We start from the raw sequence: 27,369 nt of genomic DNA on the forward strand, positions 1-27,369 counted from the left end.
CTGAATCCTCACAATTATATGAGATAGGTGTTATTATTGTTCCAACTTTATAGATAAGAAACCAAGTCTTAGAGCACATTCCTCGTTTTCATGCCTCTCACTGGGTTAACTCTGCAGAAATGCTCTGAGTCACTGTCCAGTGTCCCATGCCCAGGGCCAGTGAGTGCCTCTCATAGCACGACTATCTCTGATGAGTTCATGCTTTCCTAGCTGCTGGCTCCTTTCCCTTCTGCAGGGAAGAGAGGGACTAGCAATGCTCCATCCTTATACAGAGATGGCCCAGGCACCCTCACCAGTCAGTCAGGACTGGCAGAGGGCCTGAGGCCACTGCAGAGGCTGCTGCACAGTTTCCCTACTACTGGGGCCACTCCACATGCTGGTTTGCTTGTAAGAGGTCTGCTTAATTCATGTTGTAGATCAACTAGTACATGCTAGTTATTTCAGGTGTCCCCTTCCCCAGGTGTCCTTTTTAGAGAGTAAATTATGAGATCATCTTATTACTAGCCCTACTAGTGAGGATAGCCAGGCATCTGGATGTGTCTGGACAGGCAACAAAGTTTCTCCCACTGTGGGATAACCTGCCATCTCACTGGAGGACATTTGGGGAGGTAGCCCCCATTCCATATCTGGGCTTTCTGCCTTGCACTGTGATTTTAGTGGAGTGATGCCTTTCCACCATCTGAAGGCCAGGGATCCTCACTCAACGTGATGCCATTTTCAAGTTTCATCATGTGTGGGTGCAGGTGGGCAAGACTTCCATACGAATATATATATATTTTGTATTATGGTAGCTAAAACTTTCTTGATGATACTGTTACAGTAAATTCTATTGCTTTATTGCAAAACTAATTGTGGGAAAGGGATTGGTAGGTTAGAAATTTGAACTGTGCATGTGATGTCTGATTCTCTGATCAGGATGCCAGAGGTCAATTCTTTAAAAGGCTGGTGTTTCCAAAAAAAAAAAAAAAAGCATGCATTTCTTGTTTCATTCAGAAGTGGGCTTTTTTGCTTGTTTGTTTTCAGGAAAACTGTAGTAAAAATGAGAAAAGGCTAGAAGAACAGAATGAGGAAATGATGAAGAAGGTTTTAGCACAGTACGATGAGAAAGCCCAGAGCTTTGAGGAAGTGAAGAAGAAGAAGATGGAGTTCCTGCATGAGCAGATGGTCCACTTTCTGCAGAGCATGGACACTGCCAAGGACACCCTGGAGACCATCGTGAGAGAAGCAGAGGAGCTTGACGAGGCCGTCTTCCTGACCGTGAGTGCCAAGTAAAATGGGCTCAAACACCTTGCACCCACTCTGGCACATCTACTTTTAAAGCTTCATTTTTCACTATTCCTTCAGATTATTTATATCTCTGTGTGGGATTTATATAACTCTGGCATTTAAACATTATTTGGGCATGCCTGATGCCTACAGAAAAGGCCCAGCAAACCCTGAAAGCCTCAATGCCCAGATCCAGCTGAAAGATCCATGGAGACAGCCCGCAGCATCATCATTCCATTGTGTCCCACTGGATTGATTGGTCACTGTCTAAGAGGGAGGGAAAGAAGCCTTGTTCCTGCCATGCTTTCCCTGTAAGGGCCAGCAGGCATCCTCAGGCTGGCTCCCGGGGCTGTCCTCTTCACTCCCTAAGCTGAAGTGACCACTCATATGGGCTGTTCCCCCTCTGAGCCTGGCCAAGGGGCTGAGAATAACATTTGGGTGTGCAAAAGGATGACATAATGGGGTACCCCTCTCAGGTAATAAATATGTTGGTGTTTTTACAAGGGGTTTCTTGGGGACAGGATTCTTCAAGTAGGTAACTTGTAGACATGGAAATTCCCTTGGGTGCTCCTCAAATTGTACCAGCAGAGACACCTCTGTGCTCCCTGCAATTCCCTAGAATACTCAGTGAGATGCTGGGTCTCCATGAAGCCAAGATTAAGCAGAAATAGTGGAGATGTTTTCCCTGAAGGCAGTTCTAAGCCTAACTGTCATACAGCGGGAAGCACCGCTCTTAGGATGACTGGGAACCTCCCTTTCAAAGTTCCCCATCCTCCTACCCTTTAGAAAACTTTGGAGATACAGCAAGGCAAAATGGAAAAATGTTAGCCTTTTGATTTGCCTCTGGGGACAGCTCTTGCCAGGGCAAATTTGGGTGAAGTGGACGTGGCCATTCTCAAAGAGAACTAAACTCATTACACTGTTTTGTGTGTAATTAAGGCAAAGCTTCTTATTCATAAACTGGGCACTGCTTGCGCAGCATAACGTTAATTAAGTGCTTTTTGTTCCCTGAGAACCTTATCTTTGTTCTATAAGAATAATTTACTTCTCTCTAGAAGAGCAAACTGTAAAAAAAATAAAATAAAATAGAAAAAGATGGCATTTTTCCTACTTATAAAAGTAATATTACTCATTTTTTAAAATTGGAAAATATAGAAAAGCACACAGAAAATATCACTCAGATAAATATTGATTACATTTTTGATATCTATCCCTCATTGAAAACATTTAAGTCATTTTTCCTGCTTTAGAGAATTCTATTCTGGAAGCTAAGCCGTTGGTTGATGAATAGAGAGAAGCAGAGCATAAGCAACTCATTGCCAGTCCCGCTGATCACAGAGACAGAGCCAACTGCAAATGAAACCACCCTCCATCCCTGTCCTGACACTGCCCATCCCACCCACTCCCCCTCCCCCGCACCCCGCCTTCTGAGCACTTATGTCCTTGCTGCCCAGGCTGAGAGAAAAACAACCTCAGGGAAGCTGAGGGGTTATGATTTTCAAACGTGGGTAATCTTAATGCTCCTCGTTGTTTTTTCTTTCTGTTATTAATTAGCTTCTCTCTCTCTCTCTCCCTTTTTCTCTCTTCTTCTCCTCCTCCTCCTTCTTCTCTCTTTCTCCCTAAGTCGTTTGAGGAAATCAATGAAAGGTATATAAAACATGATACAATGATACAGCATGACTGGATGCTTGCTTTTTAATATTTTGGTGCTTTATGGAAAATGAGCTGCCAATTAAAAAATACATTTAGTGGGCTACAGTATTTTCACTTTTAGACACAGTGCTTTTAAAAGCTAAATGACAGCTTTGAAAGAAAACTGCATGTGCTTTAGTTCAATAACAATTATCATAATGTAGATTTTTAACTGCTTCCTCAAGATGTATTCTGCATTTTCAGCCTAATCTAGGCCATCTTTCCTGTCACTGCATATAGAACATTTTGTAGATACTTAGATGCATTGGTTAAATATGAGTATTTGAAAGAATCATTCATATCTGCCTTGAGTAATTTTATGATTTATGTAATTTTAATGGACTGTTCTATCATTTTCTCTTCAAAAGATAGTCATGCATTTATCTTCTCTTTCTGCTCAGCTAACCTAAATGAATCTCCCTCTTTTGATTTTGTTTTGTTTTGTTGGTGTTTTTAACACTTCATCTAAGAGAATTCTTCATTCTTTCCAAAAGCAAAACACTCAACAAGAAAACATGTTGTCTATAAAAACATGTAACATCAGATTTATGTTTATCTTTCAGAGCATCTCATATTATAATTCTCCAACAGATCTGACACATTCTTCCTTTTGCACCATAGCAAGACCTGAGGTCTTTCCTTCTGGTTTGAGCCTAATGTTTTCTCCTTTTAGTGTAATTTTAAATGTAAATTTCTAAATTGTAAATACCGTCTTCAGTTTACTTCCGTCCCAATTCAAATTGTGATACAGCATAGAGTAAAATCAGAAATTTGTATCTATAATGTATTATAATATAAAAAAGGATTTAGATTAGAAATATGATTTTTTTAGGTAATTGAAATCACACAGATGAATCCTATTTACCTAAAACAAATTCTATTCAACAGAATATTACCAGTTAGTTTTTGAAAATAATTTGACTTATTGACATGAATCAATAAGTGTTTTATAACAGTAGCTCTGTTATGAATAGATTTCCCCAAGGAGCTTTTAAAAATGCTGATGCCTGAATCTTCTGAGATTCTGATTTAACTGCTCTGGGGTGTAGCTGAGCATTTTTAAGGCTTCCTAGATGATTCTAATGCATGGCCAGGGTTGAAAGTTCTGGTTTATACAATCTATCCTTTGTCCCAGTAATTCCCCAGACTGGCTGTGCCTAAGTCACCTGTGCAGTTTGTTTAACCAAAGATCCTTGGGTCCCACCCCAGATCCACTACATCAAAATTTCCAGAGTGAGACCAGGCATCTGCTTGTTACCAGTTCTCATAGACGAGTCTAAGACACACCACAGTCAGGTCTGGAAACTGATACCCAGGGCTTATTCCGAGTTTCCTATCTATCTATCTATCTATCTATCTATCTATCTATCTATCTATCTATTTTTGAGCCAAAGTCTCACTCTGTCACCCAGGCTGGAGTGCAGTGGCACGATCTTGGCTCACTGCAACCTCCACCTCCTGGGTTTAAGCAATTCTTCTGCCTCAGCCTCCCAAGTAGCTGGAACCACAGGTGCACTCCACCGTGCCCTGCTAATTTTTTGTATTTTTAGTACAGATGGGGTTTTGTCATGTTGCCCAGGCTGATCTTGAACTCTTCAGGCCAAGTGATCTGCCCACCTCCAGTTTCTTTTATTTAAAAAAAAATATTTTTTCTAAATATTATTGACATTTCTTTTTATCCAAAAAGTACATGGATTTACAGTGCCATTCCATCTATACTGGATAGTGTAGATGCATATTTGCTTATTTATATTTTGTCCATTCATGGAAGTTACTGCTCAGTAAGAAAACTGGGTGAGTGAAAAGTTGAAAAATGCAATAGAATGTTTTTACCTTTCTAACTATCAGAATATTGCAAATATAAATTGACATCCACTTAATACTAAATACTCTTTCTTCGGTTTTGTGCTTAAATGTGTTCATCTGTGTGTCATTTTAATTAGTTTCTATTTCATTGTCCAGTTGACAGTGAATTAATTTTTTGCTAAAGCTGCCTGTCACTTAAAGGAGAGTACACTTGGGCTAACCATTATTTTCCTGTAAAGAAAAAAGACAACAAAATTCTGGGATTTGGTGAAGAAAGATGAACAATTAAAGAAAGCACTGTCAAACATGTGCATGCACACGTGCACACACTTGATGAAGCTGGGCGCCATCACTGAAAAGCTTTCCATGTCCTCAAGAAAACTTCTGTCTCAAAGTCCCAATGTTATTGATGTTCCTTTCTGTAAGAAGTGCTAATTATCTGCAGTTGGCCCTTGAACAACATGAGTTTGGACTGTGCAGGTCCACTTATATGTCGATCTTTTTCAATAAATATATTGGAAAATTTTTTTGAGATTTGTGACAATTTGAAAAAAACTCAAAGATGAACTGCATAGCCCAGAAATGTTGAAAAATTAAGAAAATGTTAGGTATGTCACAAGTACATAAAATATATGTAAATATTAGTCTATTTTATGATTTACTATCATAAAATATACACAAATCTATTATAAAAATTAAAAACATCAACATTTATGCACACAAACACCATATGCAGTTGGGAGAAATGTAAACAAAGATACAGTATTAAATCATAACTGCATAAAATTAACTGTAGTAATACTGTACTACTCAAATAATTTCTACAACTATACTACTACCGTACTACTTTAATAATTTTGTAACCACCTCCTGTTGCTGTTGTGATGAGCTCAAGTGTTGTGAATCTCTGCTTAAAACACTGTGTCACGCTAATCATCTCCCCGTGAGCAGTTAGTCTCTCCAGTAAATTGCATATTGCAGTAAAAAGTGATCTCCTAAGGTTCTTGCCTATTTTTTTTTTTTACCATATTCAGTGTGATACCATAAACCTTGAATAATGCCATGATATCCATAGGAAGTGGTACTAGTGATCCTGGATGTGCTCCCCAGAAACAGAGAAAAGTCATGACATTACAAGAAGAAGTTGAATTGTTTGATCTTTTCATTAGATTGAGGTCTGTAGCCACCGTTGTCTTCCATTTCAGGTGATGCATCTTGTGAAGAGATGATGTAAACTTAAGGTATTAATAAATACAGTACAGTACTGTAAGTGTATTTTCTCTTCCTTAATGATTTTCTGAAGAATTTCTCTTTTCTCTAGCTTATTTGATTTTAAGAATACAATATATAATACGTATACAAAATATGTGTTAATCAACTCTTGAGGTTATTAGTAAGGCTTCCAGTCAACAGCAGGCTATTAGTAGCTAAGTTTTTGGGGAGTCAAACAGTACACATGGATTTTCAATTGTGCAGAGAGTGCCCTAAACCCCGCCTTGCTCAAGAGTCAGCTGTGGTTTATTTTACCTTGCCACTTTTTCTCCCTCCCTTCATGTTATATCTCTAAAGGCAATGCTTGTATATTAAATGATTTTTCTCAACACTAAACATGCTTAAATTAAGGAATGCTGTCAAGCATATTTAGACTCAACATTTGCATATCTTGAAAAACACATTTGCTTAGAAAATGCTGTCTGTTGAGGGGATTCATTTTTTTTCTCCGTTTTGCTCTTTTGTGTTATGATAATGAAAACGAGTTGCAGCCATTGTAAGACCTGCTTCTAAAAGGATGTCTGCTTGCCTTTTCATATGCTGATGTTAAACTGGAATAGGTCAGTGCATAAGGGAAAACTCTAACATTTTGCTCGTGGTACCTACAATCAGAGCTTTTGTGCTACAAAATGTCCTACATTAATACACATCAGTGATGTGTATTTTTAGAGGGCTTAGTGCATGTATGGGGCAGCATTTTTGTTCATTCTGAGCCTATCATTTCTACCCTCTCCATCCCCACAGTCTTAATTTAGGCTCATGCTATCTTCCCTCACTAGACCCTATGGGGTTCTCCCACCTGACCTCAGACCTCTCTCCTCTGCTTACCCTGATCCTTCCTTAGACAATTGCCAAGATAGTCGTCTAAATTTCCCTTTTATAACAATTTTGTGGCTCTCCTTGCCTTAAAAGACAAAATGGAACTCTCAGTGGGTATGAAAGGCTCTTCATAGTCAAGCCACAAACCACTTTTCTATTTCATCTCTAACTGTCTGTGCTTCCCAACTCCCACGGTGCCCTCTGGCCCTCGAATGTGCTGTACTTGGCCACATCTCCATGCCTGGGTTCATGCCCTTCTTCTATCTGCAATGCCCTTACTTGTCCTCTCTTCTGCCTAGGAAACTCCCACTCATTAAGACCCAGCCCAAGTGTTACCTCCTCTTTGAAGCCCCTCTGGAACCACCTCCCCTAAATCAAATGATAGTTAATTTTATTGTTTCTGACAGTAGTAAGTGTAGAAGTCACTCTTTAAATATTCAGTTTTATTTTATAATATTTTTCCTTCATACTGACCATAAATCCATCATCACTGAGATCCTGATATCCTCACCCCCACAAAACTATTGGCCTCTTATGTATTCAAAATATGTTTATTAAATGCCCACCATGTGCCAAGTAATGCATTAGAATACAGTAGTAAACAAAAGAAAGTCCTTTCCTGCATATAAACGGTATTCTGGTGAAGCAGACAGACAAAAACCGAAGAGGCTGTGATAAGTCTGGGGAAGTAAAACAAAGCCTAGTGAAGAATGGAGGGGGCAGGCAAGGCTGTATTAGTAGGGTACTCTCTGAGGAGCTGACATTTGAACAGAGATCTAAATTAAGTCAAGGAAGGAGCTGAGCAAGTGTCTGGGAGAACAAAGTTCCAACAGCAAGTGCAGTGGGTCTGCTGGGAAAACCAAGACATCCATGGAAATGAGGCCGATGCAGTTCCTTGCAGCCGACTGAGTTGCTGGAAGAGAATTCCAGTCCTGTGTGAGACAGGTGCACAGAGGAGAGCTGCTAATCTACTTGGAGGCCTCTCATGCTAAAAATAAATTCTTTTGCAAACTCTGTTTCCTCTTTCCCCTTCAGAGTTAACCTTTTTGTCATTGTTTAAATCCACATTTCATCTGGATACAAATACTTAGACTTAGCATCAGTTGGCATTCCAACTAATGAGGGTGTTGAGTCCATAAAGCTGTTGATTTAGAAATTGTGGCTTGTTTAGTCTTTTACAAATGGTAAGCTTTATCCTCTTATTGCTCCTTCCACAGTACCTAGCACAATGCCTGGGACATAGTAAGTAAACATGTTTTGAATGACAAAATGATTAGAAGCTTAATATCGAGGTTTGAGAACAAGGACATCTACAGTGTGTAAGTTTCTAGATGTGCTCTTAGCATTTTTATCCTTTGAAGCCTCAGTGGGTATGAAAGGCTTTGGATATAAATCCTTCCCCTTTAGGAAATAAAGAAAATAATGACTAAAATGAAGTAATTTTTAGGACCAACTTTATAGGTAAAACACTTAAGACTGTATTGCTTGATAGAATCTTTCTAACTAGAGGATATAGGAATGAAATTTCCAATATTACCAGTTGCCTAAGGATAGATTTTAGACAAATATTTCAAGACTTTAAAGCTTTAAATCCTTTTTTGGATAGAGTGAGAGGCCCTGCCTTATGCAAACCACCACTACCAACACCAGCTTCATTTTGAACAATTGTTTTTCACTTTCATTCTGTATGTTAATAATTGTTTAACTTATGTAGAGCTCTATTCCCCTGATAGGTTGCTTTCTGCAATGGAGAGCACTGCTTCTTTAGAGAAAATGCCTGCTGCGTTTTCCCTTTTTGAACATTATGATGACAGCTCGGCAAGAAGCGACCAGATGTTAAAACAAGTGGCTGGTAAGCATTTTAATATATTAATTACCTAGATGAAATATGGCAGTTTTTGCTTGTTTGTTTTGTATGTAATGATATATACAAAAGATTTTGAGTGTAAAGACATGTAACTGGAAAAAGAAAAGTATTAGTTGTAAGATGTTACAGCTAGACTCTGAAATTGAGCATAGGACGAGCATCCCATTTCTGTGCATTTCCATCTGAAGCTTTATGATTTGCTTGGAGATTGAGGAGGTGGAAGGAGCCATGGAACCAAAGGGTCTCCTCTTTTTTTTTTTTTAATTTAAAAATAAGATTTCTCTCCCTCTCTTCTCATTTGCCTCATACCAGCAGCCAGGTATAAAAGAAAAAAGAAGTCAAATGTTTTCCTACGTGTCAAACAGATTCTCTTTATGAGTGGTTTTCCCCTCTTCAATTCAGTTCTTTTCCCCTTTTTTCAAACTAAACAGATGAGCTTAGAGAGCTATCAGCTCAGCACCATGGTCTGTAGCCAGGAGCCTCCCACTCAGCTGTCAGAAGCATCCTGCCAGCTCTTCACAATATTTTTTAATGTGCTATTTTAACAAACAGGACAATGAAACTTATTTAGATTTTTCAAAGCTGCCATATTTCAGTGAAGTTACCAAGTTTTTCTTACTGTACAACATGCTCAGATGTCCTCCTTAAAAGATGCTATAGTCTTCCAAAATCACCTCAAAGATTACAGCTATTCAGGAGGCTGAGGCGGGAGGATCACTTGAGCCTAAGGGTTCGAATCCAGCCTGGGCAACATAGTAAGACCCCCATCTCCGAAAAAAAACAAACAAACCCAAAAACCAAAAACAAAAAAGATGGCTGTTGTGTTTAAATTGATGGTTAACTTTCATTCCTGTACAAAGAGTTTTAATTTAGTAATTACTAAAAAGGCTACTTACTATATGTCTAAAAAGACAAAAATGACACAACACACAAAAACTAAAACTCCACCAGCCGTTTATAAAATTAAAAACTCAATCATTGATCTTAATGGATTTTCTCTAGAAATGTCTCAAAGTGTTTTCTTGTAATGTCTTTAAGAGGGATTAGACTAGGGCAGTGATTGCAAACTAAGAAAGTTTGATTAACAGAGCTGGTCTTTTGCTTTTAAGGGATTCATTATATGCCATTGTTCATTTAGGAGGATATGCTTTTCAATACTTAATGGGCAAGGAGAGGACATTTAATATATTTTAGAGGTCACAGAGTTAAAAATGTCACAAAGCGTTAACAATTAACTCAGCAAGTGCACATGGCAGTCCCTGTGGCTGGAAGCCTTTTATGGAGAGACTGATCTCGGAGCCATAAATGTTACTTTGTGCATCTGTTTCACAAAACTGGAGCCCTGGGTGTTGACTTGCTGCTAAATAGTTTTTGTGCATTTTGTGACACCTCTCAGAAGTCCTCACCTCTTACCTGAAAAGTTGATCTGATGACCCCCTACCTAAACTAAGCAGATATAATGAGAAAAGGATGTGAGTTTTCCAATGAGAAGTAGCAGCCCATATGATTTATTCCATGCTTACACGATGGCTGGCATTGTGGAGACCGTTAAGCATATCAAATCATCTAATCTCACCACAACCCAAGGAGGTAGGTTTTGTTATTCCCATTTGACAGGTGAAGAAAGGTGAGGAAAGAGAGGAACAGAAAAATGTTCTATTTTCAAGACAACACAGCCGGTTGGAGTGTGTTTGGCAGGGGAGTTTGGCTTCAGAGTCTGCCCCACAGTGAAAAGGCAGAGTGCTGCTGAGAAAGATGAGAGAAACAGATCATGGATAAACAAACACGAATCTAGGCTTCCTTGATGCTGGCACCTGGGGATTTTTTTTAATTGTGGTAAAATACACATAACTTAAAATTTACCATCTTGCCCACTTTTAGTTGTATGGTTTAGTGGCATTAAGGGCATTCACATTGTGGTACAACCATCACTGCCATCCTCTCCAGAACTCTTCATCTTGCACAATGGAAGCTCTATATCCATTAAACACTGACTCTCCACATTCTCCCCTTCTCCTGGCTCTGGCAGCCACCATTTTACTTTCTGTTTCTGTGAATTTGATTACTCTAAGTACCTCATCTAAGTGGAATCATACTGTATTTCTCTTTTTGTAACTGGTTTGTTTAACTTAGAGTAATATCCTCAAGGCTTACCATGTTGTAACATGTGAAACTTTTCCTCCTCTTATCTATTCATCCATTGGTGGATACTTGGGTTGCTTCCACTTTTTGGCTATTGTGAATAATGCTGTTCTCCTGAGGACGTTCCAAAGGCCAGGTTGAGTGGAAATCTGTATCTGGCCACAGATTCTGAAGTCCAGTTTGGTTAACGCTTAACTCCCCGTGTGGTGGCTCTTTTTGGGTACATTTCATCAGGCAGAGGGGTGATTCTTCTACCCAATTCCTTAGCCTATTATAATGAAGCCTTAAACTTTCATTTTGGTATTTTTTGGTATCATACCTTTTTCCCCCCCACACAGAGTCTCACTCTGTCACCCAGGCTGAAGTGCAGTGGCACCATCTCGGCTCACTGCAACCTCTGCCTCCCATTCTTATGCCTCAGCCTCCCCAGTAGCTGGGATCACAGGCATGCATCACCATGCCCAGCTAATTGTATTTTTAGTAGACATGGGGTTTTGCTATGTTGGCCAGGTTGGTGTCCTACTCCTGACCTCAAGTGATCTGCCCTCCTTGGCCTCCCAAAGTGCTGGGATTACAGGCATGAGCCACCGCGCCCGGCGGGCATCACACTTATTCAAGTTTATTACTCTAAAAGTGTAAACAGAGTTGCTAAACTTCGGGTCTCTGATGTTGTTCTACCACATAAGAACTGTAAATCCAGCCATTATTATTAGATTATATCTATGGAATATTCTTATTCCCTTTTCATTTTAGAATTCTTTGAAAAGTAAAAGTGTTTCCTGTTTCTGAAAAAAAGATGTTTTACCTTTAATGCTTTTGGGGGAAGGAGCACATTAAAACAAAATTTCTAACCTACATACTTTGCTTCTTCCTTGAAATTAAGTGATTTTCTTGGATCAATTAATCAGTTTTTAAGTTTGTTAATTTACCCGAGAAAGAGAGAGAAATGTGAAAGATGTTTTCCTTTTTAAAAAGCAGATACAGCTCCATGTATAATACATAGCATAAAAGGGGGAGCATTTTCATTGTTCATGCCTCAAGTAATTCTCAAATACTGCTTCAAAGATGATCGACAATCCTTGAAACATTCTGCTTGGTCGTTTCATAGACCTGGGTAACATGAAAATTTACTGAACTACATTTATCTGGACAGACTCATTTAGAATGTGACATCCATTTCCTGCTGGGAAGACAAGCAATAAATTCCAAGACAGTAGCAGGGTCTCTGACACGTGATCAGCTCCCTGGTGAGGTATTTCTCACCATCAGCCTCTGCCTTAGCATGCAGTTCGCTCCTCAGGTCTTACCTCTGTCTGTGGCCTCTGTGGCTTTCCAGATGATGGGTCCCTCGTTCAGCCCTCATCTTCAGGAGCTTCCTGCCTTGCCCCTCTGTTTCCTGTGCTCCTGCCAAGGCCCCTTTGCTTTCTGAATGTTAGCACTGGTTACCTGTCAGCCACTTTGCTAAGCACTTGATAGATATTATTTGCTTCCTAATGCTATTATTATTGTTTTCTCATTTTAAAGATGGGGAAACTGAGGCTAAGATAACGGAGGGGGCAGATCTGGTGTTTAACCTTGGGCCAGCCGCTCTGCACTGAAGTCCATGAACTTGGCCCTTCTCCTCTTCTGCTTCTCGTTTTTCACAACTGTGTATTTCTTCAGTTCTTTATCACTATTGCATCTTCTCAGTTTGTCTCTTTTTGTTACATTCTTTAGACCCATTTATGTTTTTCTCATTTTTACCTTCTTGCTGAACTGATCTTTATTTTTCTTTTCCTTTGGTGTCCACTTTTAATAAAGTAATCTCATAAAATTTGGCCCATATTGTTAATATTTCAGTAAACTTATCTCTCAGGAAATTGTTGACTGGAAGAAAATAACTACAAAAAATAAATGTAAAAACATGCTATTGGGTCGGGTGCAGTGGCTCATGCCTGTAATCCCAGCACTTTGGGAGGCCGAGGCGAGCAGATCACCTGAGGTCAGGAGTTCGAGACCAGCCTGGCCAACACGGTGAAACCCCGTCTCTACTAAAAATACAAAAAAATGAGCTGGGCGTGGTGGCGGGCGCCTGTAATCCCAGCTACTAGGGAGGCTCAGGCAGGAGAATTGCTTGAGCCCAGGAGGTGGAGGTTGCAGTGAGCCGAGATCGCACCACTACAGCCTGGGTGACAGAGCAAAACTCCACCTCAAAAATAAAGCATGCTATCTTTCCAACTATGGGAATAACCTTTTCCTCTAATTTGTAAAATATGTTCAAAGATTTTATGTCATAAGTTTTGGGGGAGAATTGCATAGAAGCTCGATTTATGGCGTTGCATATACCATTAATGTTTGTATGCATAATCATGAACTTTACAAGTTTCTAGGAGAACATTCAAGGATTTTGTTGTCATTAAAATTCAGAACAACAGAGTTCTACTAGATGTCTAAAATGTATGCTGAATCAGTAGGCTACTTTTTCTCTAGTTTTTATATATTTTAATTTTTAAAAAGTTAATAATTAAAAAAAATTGATAGGGATAGCCATGTTGGAAAGACAAAATGGGATAGTCGTTTCAGAAAGTATATTTTGATATTTTATTTTTACAAGTATTTTTCAGGTTTGAAGATATACCAACTATATCTTAAAATGGTTTCATTTGCCTCTATTGTGAATATAGAATCTATATTGATACAGAATGATACCACCTTGGTTATCTAGTAAAGCGTGTGTTTTGTTTTGAAGGATAAGCAAGTCAGTTGTTGCGTCCTCTAACGTACGTAGGTTTACTGCTCCAACTATAAGACTACAGAAGAGTTTCTCAAGTGATCCCATTTTGGAATACATTTTTGTTTATTTCTGTGTGTGTTATATATGTGCACATGTACAAATGCATAGAAAACACTGTGGAGGGATACACATTCAACTGCAGCAGTGACTGCATCTAAAGAATATGGCTGGGCGTGGTGGCTCACGCCTATAATCCCAGCACTTTAGGAGGCTGAGGCAGGTGGAATCCTTGAGGCCAGGAGTTCAAGAACAGCCTGACCAATATGGTGAAACCCCACCTCTACTAAAAATACAAAAATTAGCTGGGCGTGGTGGTGCATGCCTGTAATCCCAGCTACTCAGGAGGCTGAGGCAGGAGAATTGCTTGAACCCGGGAGGCAGAGGTTGCAGTGAGCCAAGATTGCGCCACTGCACTCCAGCCTGGGTGATAGAGCAAGACTCTGTCTCAAAAAATAAAAAAAAAAAAAAATTGGCCAGGTTCGGTGGCTCATGCCTGTAATCCCAACACTTTGGGAGGCCGAGGTGGGTGGATCACCTGAGGTCAGAAGTTCGAGACCATCCTGGCCAAGATGGTGAAACCCCGTCTCTACTAAAAATACAAAAATTAGCCAGGTGTGGTGGCAGGTGCCTATAATCCCAGCAACTTGGGAGGCTGAGACAGGAGAACCGCTTGAATCTGGGACACAAAGGTTGCAATGAGCCAAGATCGTGCCACTGCACTCCAGCCTGGGTGACAGAGTGAGACTCAGTCTCAAAAACAAATAAATGGAATTAAATTAAAATTAAAATTAAAAAAATAAAAAAGAATATAATTAAGGTTTGGGGTTTGGGGCAACAAGAGAACCCTTCTACTTTTATACCATGTATTTCTGTATTGTTTGAATTTTTTTCAACAAGCATAAGTAACTTTTGCCCAAAAAATTAATAAAAACAGCATTAGTTACAATAAATCTTGTTTATATTCCAGTTCCACAGCCTCCTAGATTAGAACCTCAGGAACCAAATTCTGCCACCAGCACAACGATTGCAGTTTATTGGAGCATGAACAAGGAAGATGTCATTGATTCATTTCAGGTTTACTGCATGGAGGAGCCACAAGATGATCAAGAAGTAAATGGTAGGATCGCTAACACAAATACAAATGCATATGCATATTCATGCATCTTCATGTGAAGTATTTAAATATACACCTGTATTATGACTCTTCCCACAAAGCATTTATAGCCATTTACAAAACAACAACAAAACCCCAACAACCATATAATGAAATAATAACTACAGAAGCAGAATTTGGGAATCAAGATCAGGGAAAACAAAATAGCATAACTATTATAATAGTCAACACGAATATTGTAATTGAGGTTCACATTTGGCTTTGAGCTCTCAGAATAACAGGAGCAATGAAGTGATTCTCATTTTCAGAAAGGAGGTAACATCCCAGAGTTTCAAGGAAAATAAAGTTTTAAACAGTACGAAAGCCTGAAAGACACATGTCACATGTTCCACTTTTAGGGAAGAAGCCATAGAGAGGACAGTGTGCTCCACAGTGGTCTGAATGCACATGAAGCATGGGATGTCATGGGTGGCAGTTTCTCAGGTCTGTCTTTGCTAAAAGCCACCAAAAAGCCACAAGGTTCATTCAGTGTTCACAGTTCCCAAGGCATGGGCCTAGGTATGGTGTAGTCTTCCTGTGTCCCAAATTAATGTGTGGATAGAAATGGAAGTGCTTAGTAGGGTGAATGGATGGTATGTCTTACAGCTGAGCCTCTGTAAGTATCTCTCAGCTCAGAAGGACTTCTTATAAGCCCTGGAAGCCAGGCAGTTTGAGGTTGTGCTTCCTGGTGAATCAGAGCTGGGAGTGCTGCCATTCTGTGTTGCTTGTTGAAGACAGACCCACATACTAGGAAAACAGATGAGCATGTGGCAGGCTTGGCGTCCTAACTCAGGCGCCCATTTTGTAATCAGGAATGAATGGTAATATATTATACTATTACTAATATTTAAGTCTTTTGAAATGTCATGTGATAATTAATTTAGAAAAAAGTTTAAAAAAGCAATTATAGGCATGGTGTAAAGTTGGCTAAATCTGTCTGTAATGTAATGACTCCTGTTTTATTGACCTATTTCCATATGCCTGTCACAGCACAACCAAGTAAATGTTACTATGCCTATTTGCAAGTGAGAAAACTAATGTGAGGTTAAGTAGTTTGCTCAAGGCCTTGCAGCTTGTACGTGACCAGGGGCAGGAGTCAAACACGCATCTGTCAGGCTCCAAAGTTTATTCTTTTGTTTGTTTGTCTCTGTGTGTGTTTTGTTACACCATACTTCATCTCCATCTATTTCTAGCTGTTTTCTAAACACCATGGTTCTCTGAGACCCCTCTTATCAAATAGTTATTGCTTGGAGTACTTTTTTTTTTTTTACTGGGTTTCACCCCCACCCCAAACACTTCCCTATCCTGTGTCTCATTGTTTCTGTGCCCTGAACTGTGTTAATAACAGTTAGCTAATCTGATAATCTAGTCTGTGACACCATGCCATGTTTAGTAGGGTCTCTGGTCACAAATGTTATGTGCACTGTTAGAGAGAGTGGCAGGGTAATAGGATGTATTAGTTCATTCTCACACTGCTATAAAGACATACCTGAGACTGGGTAATTTATGAAGAAGAGGTTTAACTGGCTCACAGTTCCACAAGGTGTACAGGAAGACTGGCAGGGGAGGCCTTAGGAGACAGAATCATGGCAGAAGGTGAAGGGGAAGCAAGCACGTCTTCCCATGACTGGCAGGGAAGAGAGAGAGAGTAAAGCAGGAAGTGCTACACATTTTCAAACAACCAGATCTCTTGAGAACTCATTTATGAGAACAGCAAGGGAGAAGTCCACCCCCATGATTCAATCACCTCCCACCAGGCTCTTCCTCCAACACTGGGAATTACAATTCAACATGAGATCTGGGTGGGGACACAGAACCGAACCATATCATAGGACCTTGCCTAAAAGAATGATTCCAGTGAAAACTGCAGACACAGATTCTGGGATATGGGAGAAATATTCTTCAGTGTACAAGTCCTTATGAGGTTCTTTAAACTGAACTTTCTGTCCAGAAAGTACAGCTCATTGGAAAGGAGAGAGGCAATTGAGAAACCTGCTAAGTTGAAGAGCTCCCGATTTTCTTTTAAAGAAACAGTCTGGGTTCTTAAATGGAAAAGTTTTGAAGCTGTGACATTCAAGAGTAACAAGGGGGGGATAATTGAAATTACCGTAGGCAAAATTTACAAAGAAAATCATATGTTTTAAAGGAGATAAAATTTCAGTGAGAATAATCAAATTGGCCCAAATTGGTAGGTTTGTTCAGAATGGTATTGGATAATGTTTACTATTAAAATATTCAAAGTAAAATATTTTTTAAAATTTTAGAAGGAAAATGTCTTAATTGGACAAAGTTACTTCTTAGAGTAGCTTATGACCTATCAAGGTTATTTAAGTATTTCTATAAATGTGGAAATCTCTAGTGGAAAGAATTCTGGAATCCATGAGAAGGAACCAGGATTTAAAACCTGGAAGGTCATACTGAATACCAAAATAGTTTACTAATCTGTAAAGATGTTTAAAAACCATGAAGTTGTACTTTTTTTATGACATACTCTTCTGAAATATTGGCACTGGTTCTTAAGATTTTCTTGAGAATGTGTTACTGAGATTTAAGCTAACATATACTTTATGTAATTTTAATATTCGCTACTGAAATAAGTTACTTTAATTGTGGTATATGAAGCTCAGAATCTTACTAATATGCTATTATTTTCTGATAAGTGTTAACAAGTATTACTATGTCATCCTAAGTATCTCTTTTCAGAATGCTATTGCTTTCATATATATTCTAAGGAGCTGGTTTTCACATAATGGTATCTGTAAGGTTATCAGTTTGCGTTTTCCACTGAAAGAAAATCATAGATGACTTTCTCCAGTAACTATAACTTTTAATTAACTTTGGAAGACATCTTAGATTTTAATTATGTCTTATGCTAGAGTTGGTAGAAGAATACAGACTGACAGTGAAAGAAAGCTACTGCATTTTTGAAGATCTGGAACCTGACCGATGCTATCAAGTGTGGGTGATGGCTGTGAACTTCACTGGATGTAGCCTGCCCAGTGAAAGGGCAATCTTTAGGACAGGTAAGGAGATGGATGCTAAGGGTGCGTTAGAAGACAACGCTCAATTCTTCACAGACTCTTGAGATCAGCCAGTAAGTGTTTATTAAGCACCTATTGTGTGTTGAGTGTTGTGCAAAGTGCTGGTTATACAACGATGACTAAGACTGGGGTCCTGTTCTCAAGAAGCTCATGCTCAGGTGGTGAGATGGAAAAACAGAGGATCATAGAAAATGTGTGGTAAGGGCCATATCCAGATATACACAGGTTATTATGAGAACACTCCAGAGGGGCACCCAAGTTGGCCTGGGGCAGGGGCAGGATCGGAACTGCTTCCTAGAACTGATGCCTGCAGAAAATGCTTTAAAGGATCAATAGGAAGTAATGCGTTAAAGGAGGATATTCCACTGGAAAAAGACATGAGCAGAGGCATCGAGGCAAGAAACAGTATGGAGTGTGCAGGACACTGTAAGAAGTTTGGTATTATTTCTTAGACTTAAACAAAGGAAAGACAAGATGAGAAAGGCTAACATAGAGAGGCCGTGTTTGCAAGGTAAGAAGCTTGGGCTGTGTGTGGGTGCTGGGAACCCCCAAAAGGTTTTAAGCAGTGGTATTTAACTGGAAATGCATTCTCACGATGAAATCTTTTCACAGGGTATGAAGCCTAAACCAAGGCTGCACTGCCTTTAAGATAATGGTAACCTGCCTCAGGGGAAGAAATAGTTTACTCCTACCCTCTATCCTTTCCTCTTGCCTTTTAAAACAAGCCTTTATTGAGCACCTGCTGAGGACAAGATCATCGCTAACTTGTGTGTACTGGGACAGGGGAAAGAATCTTTATTTTGATTTGCTCGTATATGTATAAAGAAAGTCTAGTGGGATTTATAGGAAGCTACTATTAGGGGCTGTTTGGGGATGGGTGAGAACAGGGCAATGTGGAAGGCAGAGAAGGGAGAGAGAGACATCACCATCTATATTTGATCCCTTTTGGGTTTTTAACACAGAATGCATTTTCTGATAAAAAATTAAAAACAGAATCATGCCAAAGCCATGGAAGATCACATGCTTCTCAGGTCCCAGGAAAGCAAGCTGGCGTTGCTCCATGACTGTCCTGACTCTCTTTCTGCAGCACCCTCCACCCCTGTGATCCGCGCTGAGGACTGTACTGTGTGTTGGAACACAGCCACTATCCGATGGCGGCCCACCACCCCAGAGGCCACGGAGACCTACACTCTGGAGTACTGCAGACAGCACTCTCCTGAGGGAGAGGGCCTCAGGTAAGGGGCCCTCTCCATGGGAGGGACTGCCCAGAGCCCAGGAACCAAGCTCTGGGCCCTAAACTACCCTCTAGCTTCTGCTCACCAGGGGAGAAATGCAGCCTAAAATCCTGCTGAGCTAATGAAGCCGCTGACTTGATTTGCAGCTCTATCACGGTTCATCAATGAACTCCAAGTTTGTAATAAAACACATGCTACAATGCAGAATAACTCCCTTGTAAGAAAAATATATGTGAATTTTAATGATAGAACATTCTTTGAGGTATATTTAACTTCGGTCATTAGACAGGATTTATGCATATTTTATGAGTTTTTTACTAACTATATCAGAATCCGTACCACCTAACTCAGGAAACTAATAGTGAGCTTGTGTATAATGTAAATCCGAATGCCTCCATGATAGATTGGTAACATAAAGGAGCTAATTACATATATATTATCATAGAGACATACCTGCCTCTCCAAAAGCATGAAATATGTAAAGAGATTCTTCTGGGAAAAAAGAAACGTGACGCTCTCTCACTAAGATGCTGAAGCTGACATTCATCAATAAGCGGCTGTGCATCCACTAGGCATTTGGTAAATGTTAACTTATCTACTGAGGTGGTGTTTTCTTAGCCTCCCACCTCCTTGCTGTGGAGCAGCTTCGTGTACCATGATGAATATTCAGATCATTCTTTTTTTTTATTTTTTATTTTTATTTTTTTGAAGTGAACATAAACTCAAGATTTTATTGTCTTCATAATAAAAGATGACACTTAGAACTGGATCACTTGGCCCTTTCTCTTCTTATCTCCTCCCAGTTCAAAATGCTTGCATCTTTATGGAACTCAGGAATAATGGTATAAAACTAGACAGCTTTTTTTTAAATTACACTTTAAGTTCTGGGATATGTGTGCAGAACAGGCAGGTTTGTTACATAGGTATACACGTGCCATGGTGGTTTGCTGCACCCATCAACCTGTCATCTATATTATGTATTTCTCCTAATTCTATCCCTCCCCTACCCCCCCACCCCCCAAAAGGCCCTGGTGTGTGATGGTCCCCTCCCTGTGTCCATGTGTTCTCATTGTTCAACTCCCACTTATGAGTGAGAACATGAGGTGTTTGGTTTTTTAATTCCTGTGTAAGTTTGCGGATGATGAGGGCTTCCAGCTTCATCCATGTCCCTGCAAAGGACATGAACTCAATCCTTTTTTATGGCTGCATAGTATTTCATGGTGTATAAGTGCCACATTTTCTTTATCCAGTCTATCGTTTGGGTTGGTTCCAAATCTCTGCTATTGTGAATAGTGCTGTAGTAAACATACGTGTGCATGTGTCTTTATAGTAGAATGATTTATAATCCTTTGGGTATATACCCAGTAATAGGATTGCTGGATCAAATGGTATTTCTGGTTCTAGATCCTTGAGGAATCGCCACACTGTCTTCCACAATGGTTGAACTAATTTACACTCCCACCAACAGTGTAAAAGTGTTCCTGTTTCTCCACATCCTCTCCAGCATCTGTTGTTTCCTGACTTTTTAATGATTGCCATTCTAACTGGTGTGAGATGGTATCTCATTGTGGTTTTGATTTGCGTTTCTCTAATGACCAGTGATGATGAGCTTTTTTTCATATGTTTGTCGGCAGCATAAATGTCTTCTTTTGAGAAGTGTCTGTTCATATCCTTTGCCCACTTTTTGATGGGGTTGTTTTTTTCTTGTAAATTTGTTTAAGTTCCTTGTAGATTCTGGATATTAGCCCTTTGTCAGATGGATAGATTGCAAAAATTTTCTCCCATTCTGTAGGTTGCCTGTTCACTCTGGTGATAGTTTCTTTTGCTGCGCAGAAGCTCTTTAGTTTAATTAGATCCCATTGGTGGATTTTGGCTTTCATTGCCATTGCTTTTAGTGTTTTAGTCATGAAGTATTTGCCCATGCCTGTGTCCTGAATGGTATTGCCTAGGTTTTCTTCTAGGGTTTTTATGGTTTTAGGTCTTACGTTTAAGTCTTTAATCCATCTTGAGTTAATTTTTGTATAAGGTGTAAGGAAGGGGTCCAGTTTCAATTTTCTACATATGGCTAGCCAGTTTTTCCAACACCATTTATTCAATAGGGAATCCTTTCCCCATTGCTTGTTCTTGTCAGGTTTGTCAAAGATCAGATGGTTGTAGATGTGTGGCGTTATTTCTGAGGCCTCTGTTCTGTTTCATTGGTCTATATATCTGTTTTGGTACCAGTACCATGCTGTTTTGTTTACTGTAGCCTTGTAGTATAGTTTGAAGTCAGGTAGCATGATACCTCCAGCTTTGTTCTTTTTCCTTAGGATTGTCTTGGCTATGTGGGCTCCTTTTTGGTTCCATATGAAATTTAAAGTAGTTTTTTCTAATTCTGTGAAGAAAGTCAGTGGTAGCTTGGTGGGAATAGCGTTGAATCTATAAATTCCTTTGGGCAGTATGGCCATTTTCACAATATTGATTCTTCCTGTCCATGAGCATGGAATGTTTTTCCATTTGTTTGTGTTCTTCCTTATTTCTTTGAGCAGTGGTTTGTAGTTCTCCTTGAAGAGGTCCTTCACATCCCTTATAAGTTGTATTCCTAGGTATTTAATTCTCTTTGTAGCAATTGGGAATGGGCATTCACTCATGGTTTGGCTCTCTGTTTGTCTATTATTGTTGTATAGGAATGCTTGTGATTTTTGCACATTGATTTTGTATCCTGAGAGTTTGCTGAAGTTGCTTATCAGCTTAAGGAGATTTTAGGCTGAGATGATGGGGTTTTCTAAATATACAATCATGTCATCTGCAAACATAGACAATTTAACTTCCTCTCCTCCTATTTGAATACCTTTTTTTCTTTCTCTTGCCTGATTGCCCTGGCCAGAATTTCCAATACTATGTTGAATAGGAGTGGTGAGAGAGGGCCTCCTTGTCTTGTGCAGGCTTTGAAAGGGAATGTTTCCAGTTTGTTTTATTTATTTATTTATTTTGAGACGGGGTGTCGCTCTGTCACCCAAGCTGGAGTGCAGTGGCGTGATCTCGGCTCGCTGCAACCTCTGCCTCCCAGGTTCAAGTGATTCTCCTGCCTCAGCCTCCTGAGTAGCTAGGATTACAGGTGCATGCCACCAAGCCCGGCTAATTTTTTTGTGTATTTTTAGTAGAGACGGGTTTCACCATGTTAGCCAGGATGGTCTCAATTTCCTGACCTCGTGATCCGACCTCCTTGGTCTCCCAAATGCTGGGATTATAGGCGTGAGCCACCACGCCTGGAGCTTCCAGCTTTTGCTCATTCAGTACGATATTGGCTGTGGGTTTGTCATAAATAGCTCTTATTATTTTGAGATACATTCAATGAATACCAAGATTTTTGAGAGTTTTTAGCAGGAAGCAGTGTTGAATTTTATTGAAGGCCTTTTCTGCATCTATTGAGATAATCACATGGTTATTGTCATTGGTTCTGTTTATGTGATGGATTATGTTTATTGATTTGCATATGTTGAACCAGCCTTGCATCCCAGGAATGAAGCTGACTTGATTGTGGTGGATAAGCTTTTTGATGTGCTGCTGGATTTGGTTTGCCAGTATTTTATTGAGGATTTTCACATCGATGTTCATCAGGGATATTGGCCTGAAATTTTCTTTTTTTACTGCGTCTCTGCCAGGTTTTGGTATCAGGATGATGCAAGCCTCATAAAATGAGTTAGGGAGGAGTCCCTCTTTTTCTGTTGTTTGGAATAGTTTCAGAAGGAATGGTACCAGCTCCTCTTTGTACCTCTGGTAGAATTCGGCTGTGAATCTGTCTGGTCCTGGGCTTTTTTTGGTTGGTAGGATATTAATTACTGTCTCAATTTCAGAACTTGTTATTGGTCTATTCAGGGATTCGACTTCTTCTTAGTCTTGAGAGGGTGTATGTGTCCAGGAATTTATCCATTTCTTCTAGATTTTCAAGTTTATTTGCATAGAGGTGTTTATAGTATTCTCTGATGGTAGTTTGTATTTCTGTGGGATCAGAGGTGATATCCCCTTTATCATTTTTTGTTGTGTCTATTTGATTCTTGTCTTTCTTCTTTATTAGTCTGGCTAGTGGTCTATTTTGTTAATCTCTTCAAAAAACCAGCTCCTGGATTCACTGATTTTTTTGAAGGGTTTTTTTTAATGTCTCTATCTCCTTCAGTTCTGCTCTGATCTTAGTTATTTCTTGTCTTCTGCTATCTTTTGAATTTGTTTGCTCTTGCTTCTCTTGTTCTGTTGTGATATCAGGGTGTCAATTTTAGATCTTTCCCACTTTCTCTTGTGGGCATTTAGTGCTGTAAATTTCCCTCTAACCACTGCTTTAGCTGTGTCCCAGAGATTCTGGTACGTTGTGTCTTTGTTCTCATTGGTTTCAAAGAAGTTATTTATTTCTGACTTAATTTCATTATTTACCCAGTAGTCATTCAGGAGCAGGTTGTTCAGTTTCCATGTAGTTGTGTGGTTTTGAGTGAATTTCTTAATCCTGAGTTCCAATTTGATTGCACTGTGGTCTGAGAGACTATTTGTTATGATTTCCATTCTTTTATATTTGCTGAGGAGTGTTTTACTTCCAATTATGTGGTCAATTTTAGAATAAGTGCAATGTGGTGCTGAGAAGAATGTATATTCTGTTGATTTGGGGTGGAGAGTTCTGTAGATGTCTATTAGGTCCGCTTGGTCCAGAGCTGAGTTCAAGTCCTGAATATCCTTGTTAATTTTCTGTCTCATTGATCTGTTTAATACTGACAGTGGGGTATTAAAGTCTCCCACTATTATTGTGTGTGAGTCTAAGTCTCTTTGTAGGTCTCTAAGAACTTGCTTTATGAATCTGGGTGCTCCTGTATTGGGTGCATATATATTTAGGATAGTTAGCTCTTCTTGTTGTGTTGATGCCTTTGCCATTATGTAATGCCCTTCTTTGTCTTTTTTGATCTTTGTTGGTTTAAAGTCTGTTTTATCAGAGACTAGGATTGCAACTCCTGCTTTTTTTTTTTCTTTCCATTTGCTTCTTAAGTATTCCTCCATCCCTTTATTTTGAGCCTATGTGTGTCTTTGCATGTGAGATGGTCTCCTGAATACAGCACACCAATGGGTCTTGACTCTTTATCCAGTGTGCCAGTCTGTGTCTTTTAATTGGGGCATTTAGCCTGTTTACATTTAAGGTTAATATTGTTATGTGTGAATTTGATTCTGTCATTATGATGCTAGCTGGTTCTTTTGCCCTTTAGTTGATGTAGTTTCTTCATAGTGTTGATGGTCTTTACAATTTGGTATGTTTTTGCAGTGGCTGGTACTGGTTTTTCCTTTCCATATTTAGTGCTTCCTTCAGGAGCTCTTGTAAGGTAGGCCTGGTGGTGACAAACAGCATTTGCTTGTCTAGAAAGGATTTTATTTCTCCTTTGCTTATGAAGCTTAGTTTGGCTGGATATTAAATTCTGGGCTGAAAATTCTTTTCTTTAAGAATGTTGAATATTGGCCGCCACTCTCTTCTGGCTTGTAGGGTTTCTGCAAAGAGACCTGTTGTTAGTCTGAGGGGCTTCCCTTTGTGGGCAACCCAACCTTTCTCTCTGGCTGTCCTTAACATTGTTTCCTTCATTTCAACCTTGGTCAATCAGATGATTATGTGTCTTAGGGTTGCTCTTCTCAAGGAGTATCTTTGTGGTGTTCTCTGTGTTTCCTGAATTTGAGTGTTGGCTTGTCTTGCTAGGTTGGGGAAGTTCTCCTGGATAATATACTGAAGAGTGTTTTCCAACTTGGTTCCATTCTCCCCATCATTTGCAGCTACACCAATCAGATGCAGATTTGGTCTTTTCACATAGTCCCATATTTCTTGGAGGCTTTGTTTGTTCCTTTTCATTTTTTTCCCTTTAATCTTGTCCTCATGCTTTATTTGATTAAGTTGATCTTCAGTCTCTGATATCCTTTCTTCCGCTTGATTAATTCGGCTATTGATAACTTGTGTATGCTTCACGAAGTTCTCGTGCTGTGTTTTTCAGGTCCATTAGGTCATTTATGTTCCTCTCTAAACTGGTTATTCTAGTTAGAAATTCCTCTAACCTTTTTTCAAGGTTCTTAGCTTCCTTGCATTGGGTTAAAACATGCTCTTTTAGCTTAGAGGAGTTTGTTATAACCCACCTTCTGAAGCCGACTTCTGTCAATTAGTCAAACTCATTTTCTATCCAGTTTTGTTCCCTTGCTGGTAAGGACTTATGATCCTTTAAAGGAGAAGAGGTATTCTGGTTTTTGGAATTTTCAGCATTTTTGCCCTGGTTTTTCCCTCATCTTCGTGGATTTATCTACCTTTGGTCTTCGATGTTGGTGACCTTCAGATGGAGTTTCTGTGTGGACGTCCTTTTTGTTGATGTTAATGCTATTCTTTTCTATATGTTAGTTTTCCTTCTAACAGTCAGGCGTGTCTGATGCAGGTCTACTGCAGTTTGCTGGAGGTCCACTCCAGACCCTGTTTGCCTGGGTATCACCAGCAGAGGCTGCAGAACAGCAAAGATTGCTGCCTGTTCCTTCTTCTGGAAGCTTCGTCTCGTAGGGGCACCTGCCAGATGCCAGCTGGAGCTCTCTTGTATGACGTGTCTGTAGACCCCTGCTAGGAAGTGTCTCCCAAGTCAGGAGGCATGGGGGTCAGGGACCCACTTGAGAAGGCAGTCTGTCCCTTAGCAGAGCTCAAGTGCTGTGCTGGGAGATCTGCTGCTCTCTTCAGAGCTGGCAGGCTGGAACGTTTAAGTCTGCTGAAGCTGTGCCCACAACTGCCCCTTCCCCCAAGTGCTCTGTTCCAGGGAGATGGGAGTTTTATCTATAAGCCCCTGACTGGGGCTGCTACCTTTCTTTCAGAGATGGCCTGCTAAGAGAGAGGAATCTAGAGAGGCAGTCTGGCTAGAGTGGCTTTGCTGAGCTGCGGTGGGTTCCACCCAGTTTGAACTTCCTGGCGGCTTTGTTTACATGGTGAGGGGAAAACTGCCTACTCAAGCCTCAGTAATGGCAGACGCCCCTCCCCCACCAAGCTCAAGCATTCCAGATCGACTTCAAACTGCTGTGTTGCCAGCGAGAATTTCAAGTCAGTGGATCTTAGCTTGCTGGGCTCCTTGGGGGTGGGATCCACTGAGCTAGACAACTTGGCTCCCTGGCTTCAGCCTCCTTTCCAGGGGAGTGAATGGTTCTGTCTCACTGGTGTTCCAGGAGCCACTGGGGTATGAAAAAAAACTCCTGCAGCTAGCTCAGTGCCTGCCCAAATGGCCTCCTGGTTTTGTGCTCAAAACCCAGGGCCCTGGTGGCATAGGCACCTGAGAGAATCTCCTGGTCTACAGGTTGTGAAGACCATGGGAAAAGCGTAGTATCTGGGCTGGAATGCACTGTTCTTCATGGCTTCCCTTGGCTAAGGCAGGGAGTTCCTCGACCCCTTGTGCTTCCCAGGTAAGGCAATGCCCCACCCTGCTTCTGCTTGCCCTCCATGGGCTGCACCCACTGTCTAACCAGTCCCACTGAGATGAGCTGGGTACCTCAGTTGGAAATGCAGAAATCACCCACCTTCTACACTGATCTCGCTGGGAGCTGGAGACCGGAGCTGTTCCTATTTGGCCATCTTGCCAGCCACCTCTAGACAGCTTTAAATAAAATGTATTATTTAAGCTCTTGTTTATCTTCATGATCAACAACTATTTATTTAGTTATGATGTGAAATTGTATATGACTGAGCAATGATGATAGTTTCAAGTTGAAGACAGGCTTTACAAAATATGATCAAAGGATGAATTATTATCGGGTGGGGGACGTTTTGGTGGGATGTAGGCATTTAAGCAGAAGTGTAAACATAATAAATGTTCAAGAAACAACATCTCTTTTAATGTGCCAACTGCTGGAAGGCAGGCTTCAGTATTAGCAAATAGCTTAGAGGTGAACTCTGGCCAAAACAGAGGGAGAGAGAAAAAAAAAAAAACAACCAAACCAGACTTTTATTGAGCATTTACTACGTGCCAATCACTAGCCCAAGTACTTTAGGTATGTTGCCTCGTTTAATCCTCACAAAAACTCTAAGATAAAACAGACACTTTGAGAGGCTACTCAGCTCGTATTAGCAGTCAGGATTTAAACCTCATTTTGTAAGATTTCAAAGTCTAAGCTGTTAACCCTTGCTTTACGTCACTTAGGGGAGTCCTGGACCTTAACTGTGAAAACTCATTGATGCTAGATGAGAAGAACCCTGTATCAGAAGTGCTGGAGTCCCAGAGTAATCTCTCCCACCATTTTCTACCATCAGTAAGGAAAACCCAGCTCTTTCAGAGGCAAGATCAGCCTGC

General features: G+C 40.1%; 1 protein-coding gene across 2 annotated transcripts in view; it reads left to right on the forward strand.

Moving 5' to 3' along the window:
* Positions 1-27,369, forward strand: part of CMYA5 (cardiomyopathy associated 5) — a 102,992-nt gene that overhangs the window by 54,204 nt on the left and 21,419 nt on the right. Inside the window, exons 4-9 of one of the 2 annotated variants that reach the window (XM_055233253.2) lie at positions 1,024-1,257; positions 2,891-2,913; positions 8,589-8,707; positions 14,605-14,754; positions 17,667-17,813; positions 18,919-19,066. In XM_055233253.2, coding sequence (XP_055089228.1) covers positions 1,024-1,257; positions 2,891-2,913; positions 8,589-8,707; positions 14,605-14,754; positions 17,667-17,813; positions 18,919-19,066 — 821 coding nt within the window. Of the gene's footprint in view, positions 1-1,023; positions 1,258-2,890; positions 2,914-8,588; positions 8,708-14,604; positions 14,755-17,666; positions 17,814-18,918; positions 19,067-27,369 lie in introns of those variants that run through there. The other variant, XR_008649367.2, reaches the window with a different exon arrangement.

The sequence above is a fragment of the Symphalangus syndactylus genome, chromosome 11 (genome assembly GCF_028878055.3).
Source record: "Symphalangus syndactylus isolate Jambi chromosome 11, NHGRI_mSymSyn1-v2.1_pri, whole genome shotgun sequence".
Lineage (NCBI taxonomy): Eukaryota > Metazoa > Chordata > Mammalia > Primates > Hylobatidae > Symphalangus > Symphalangus syndactylus.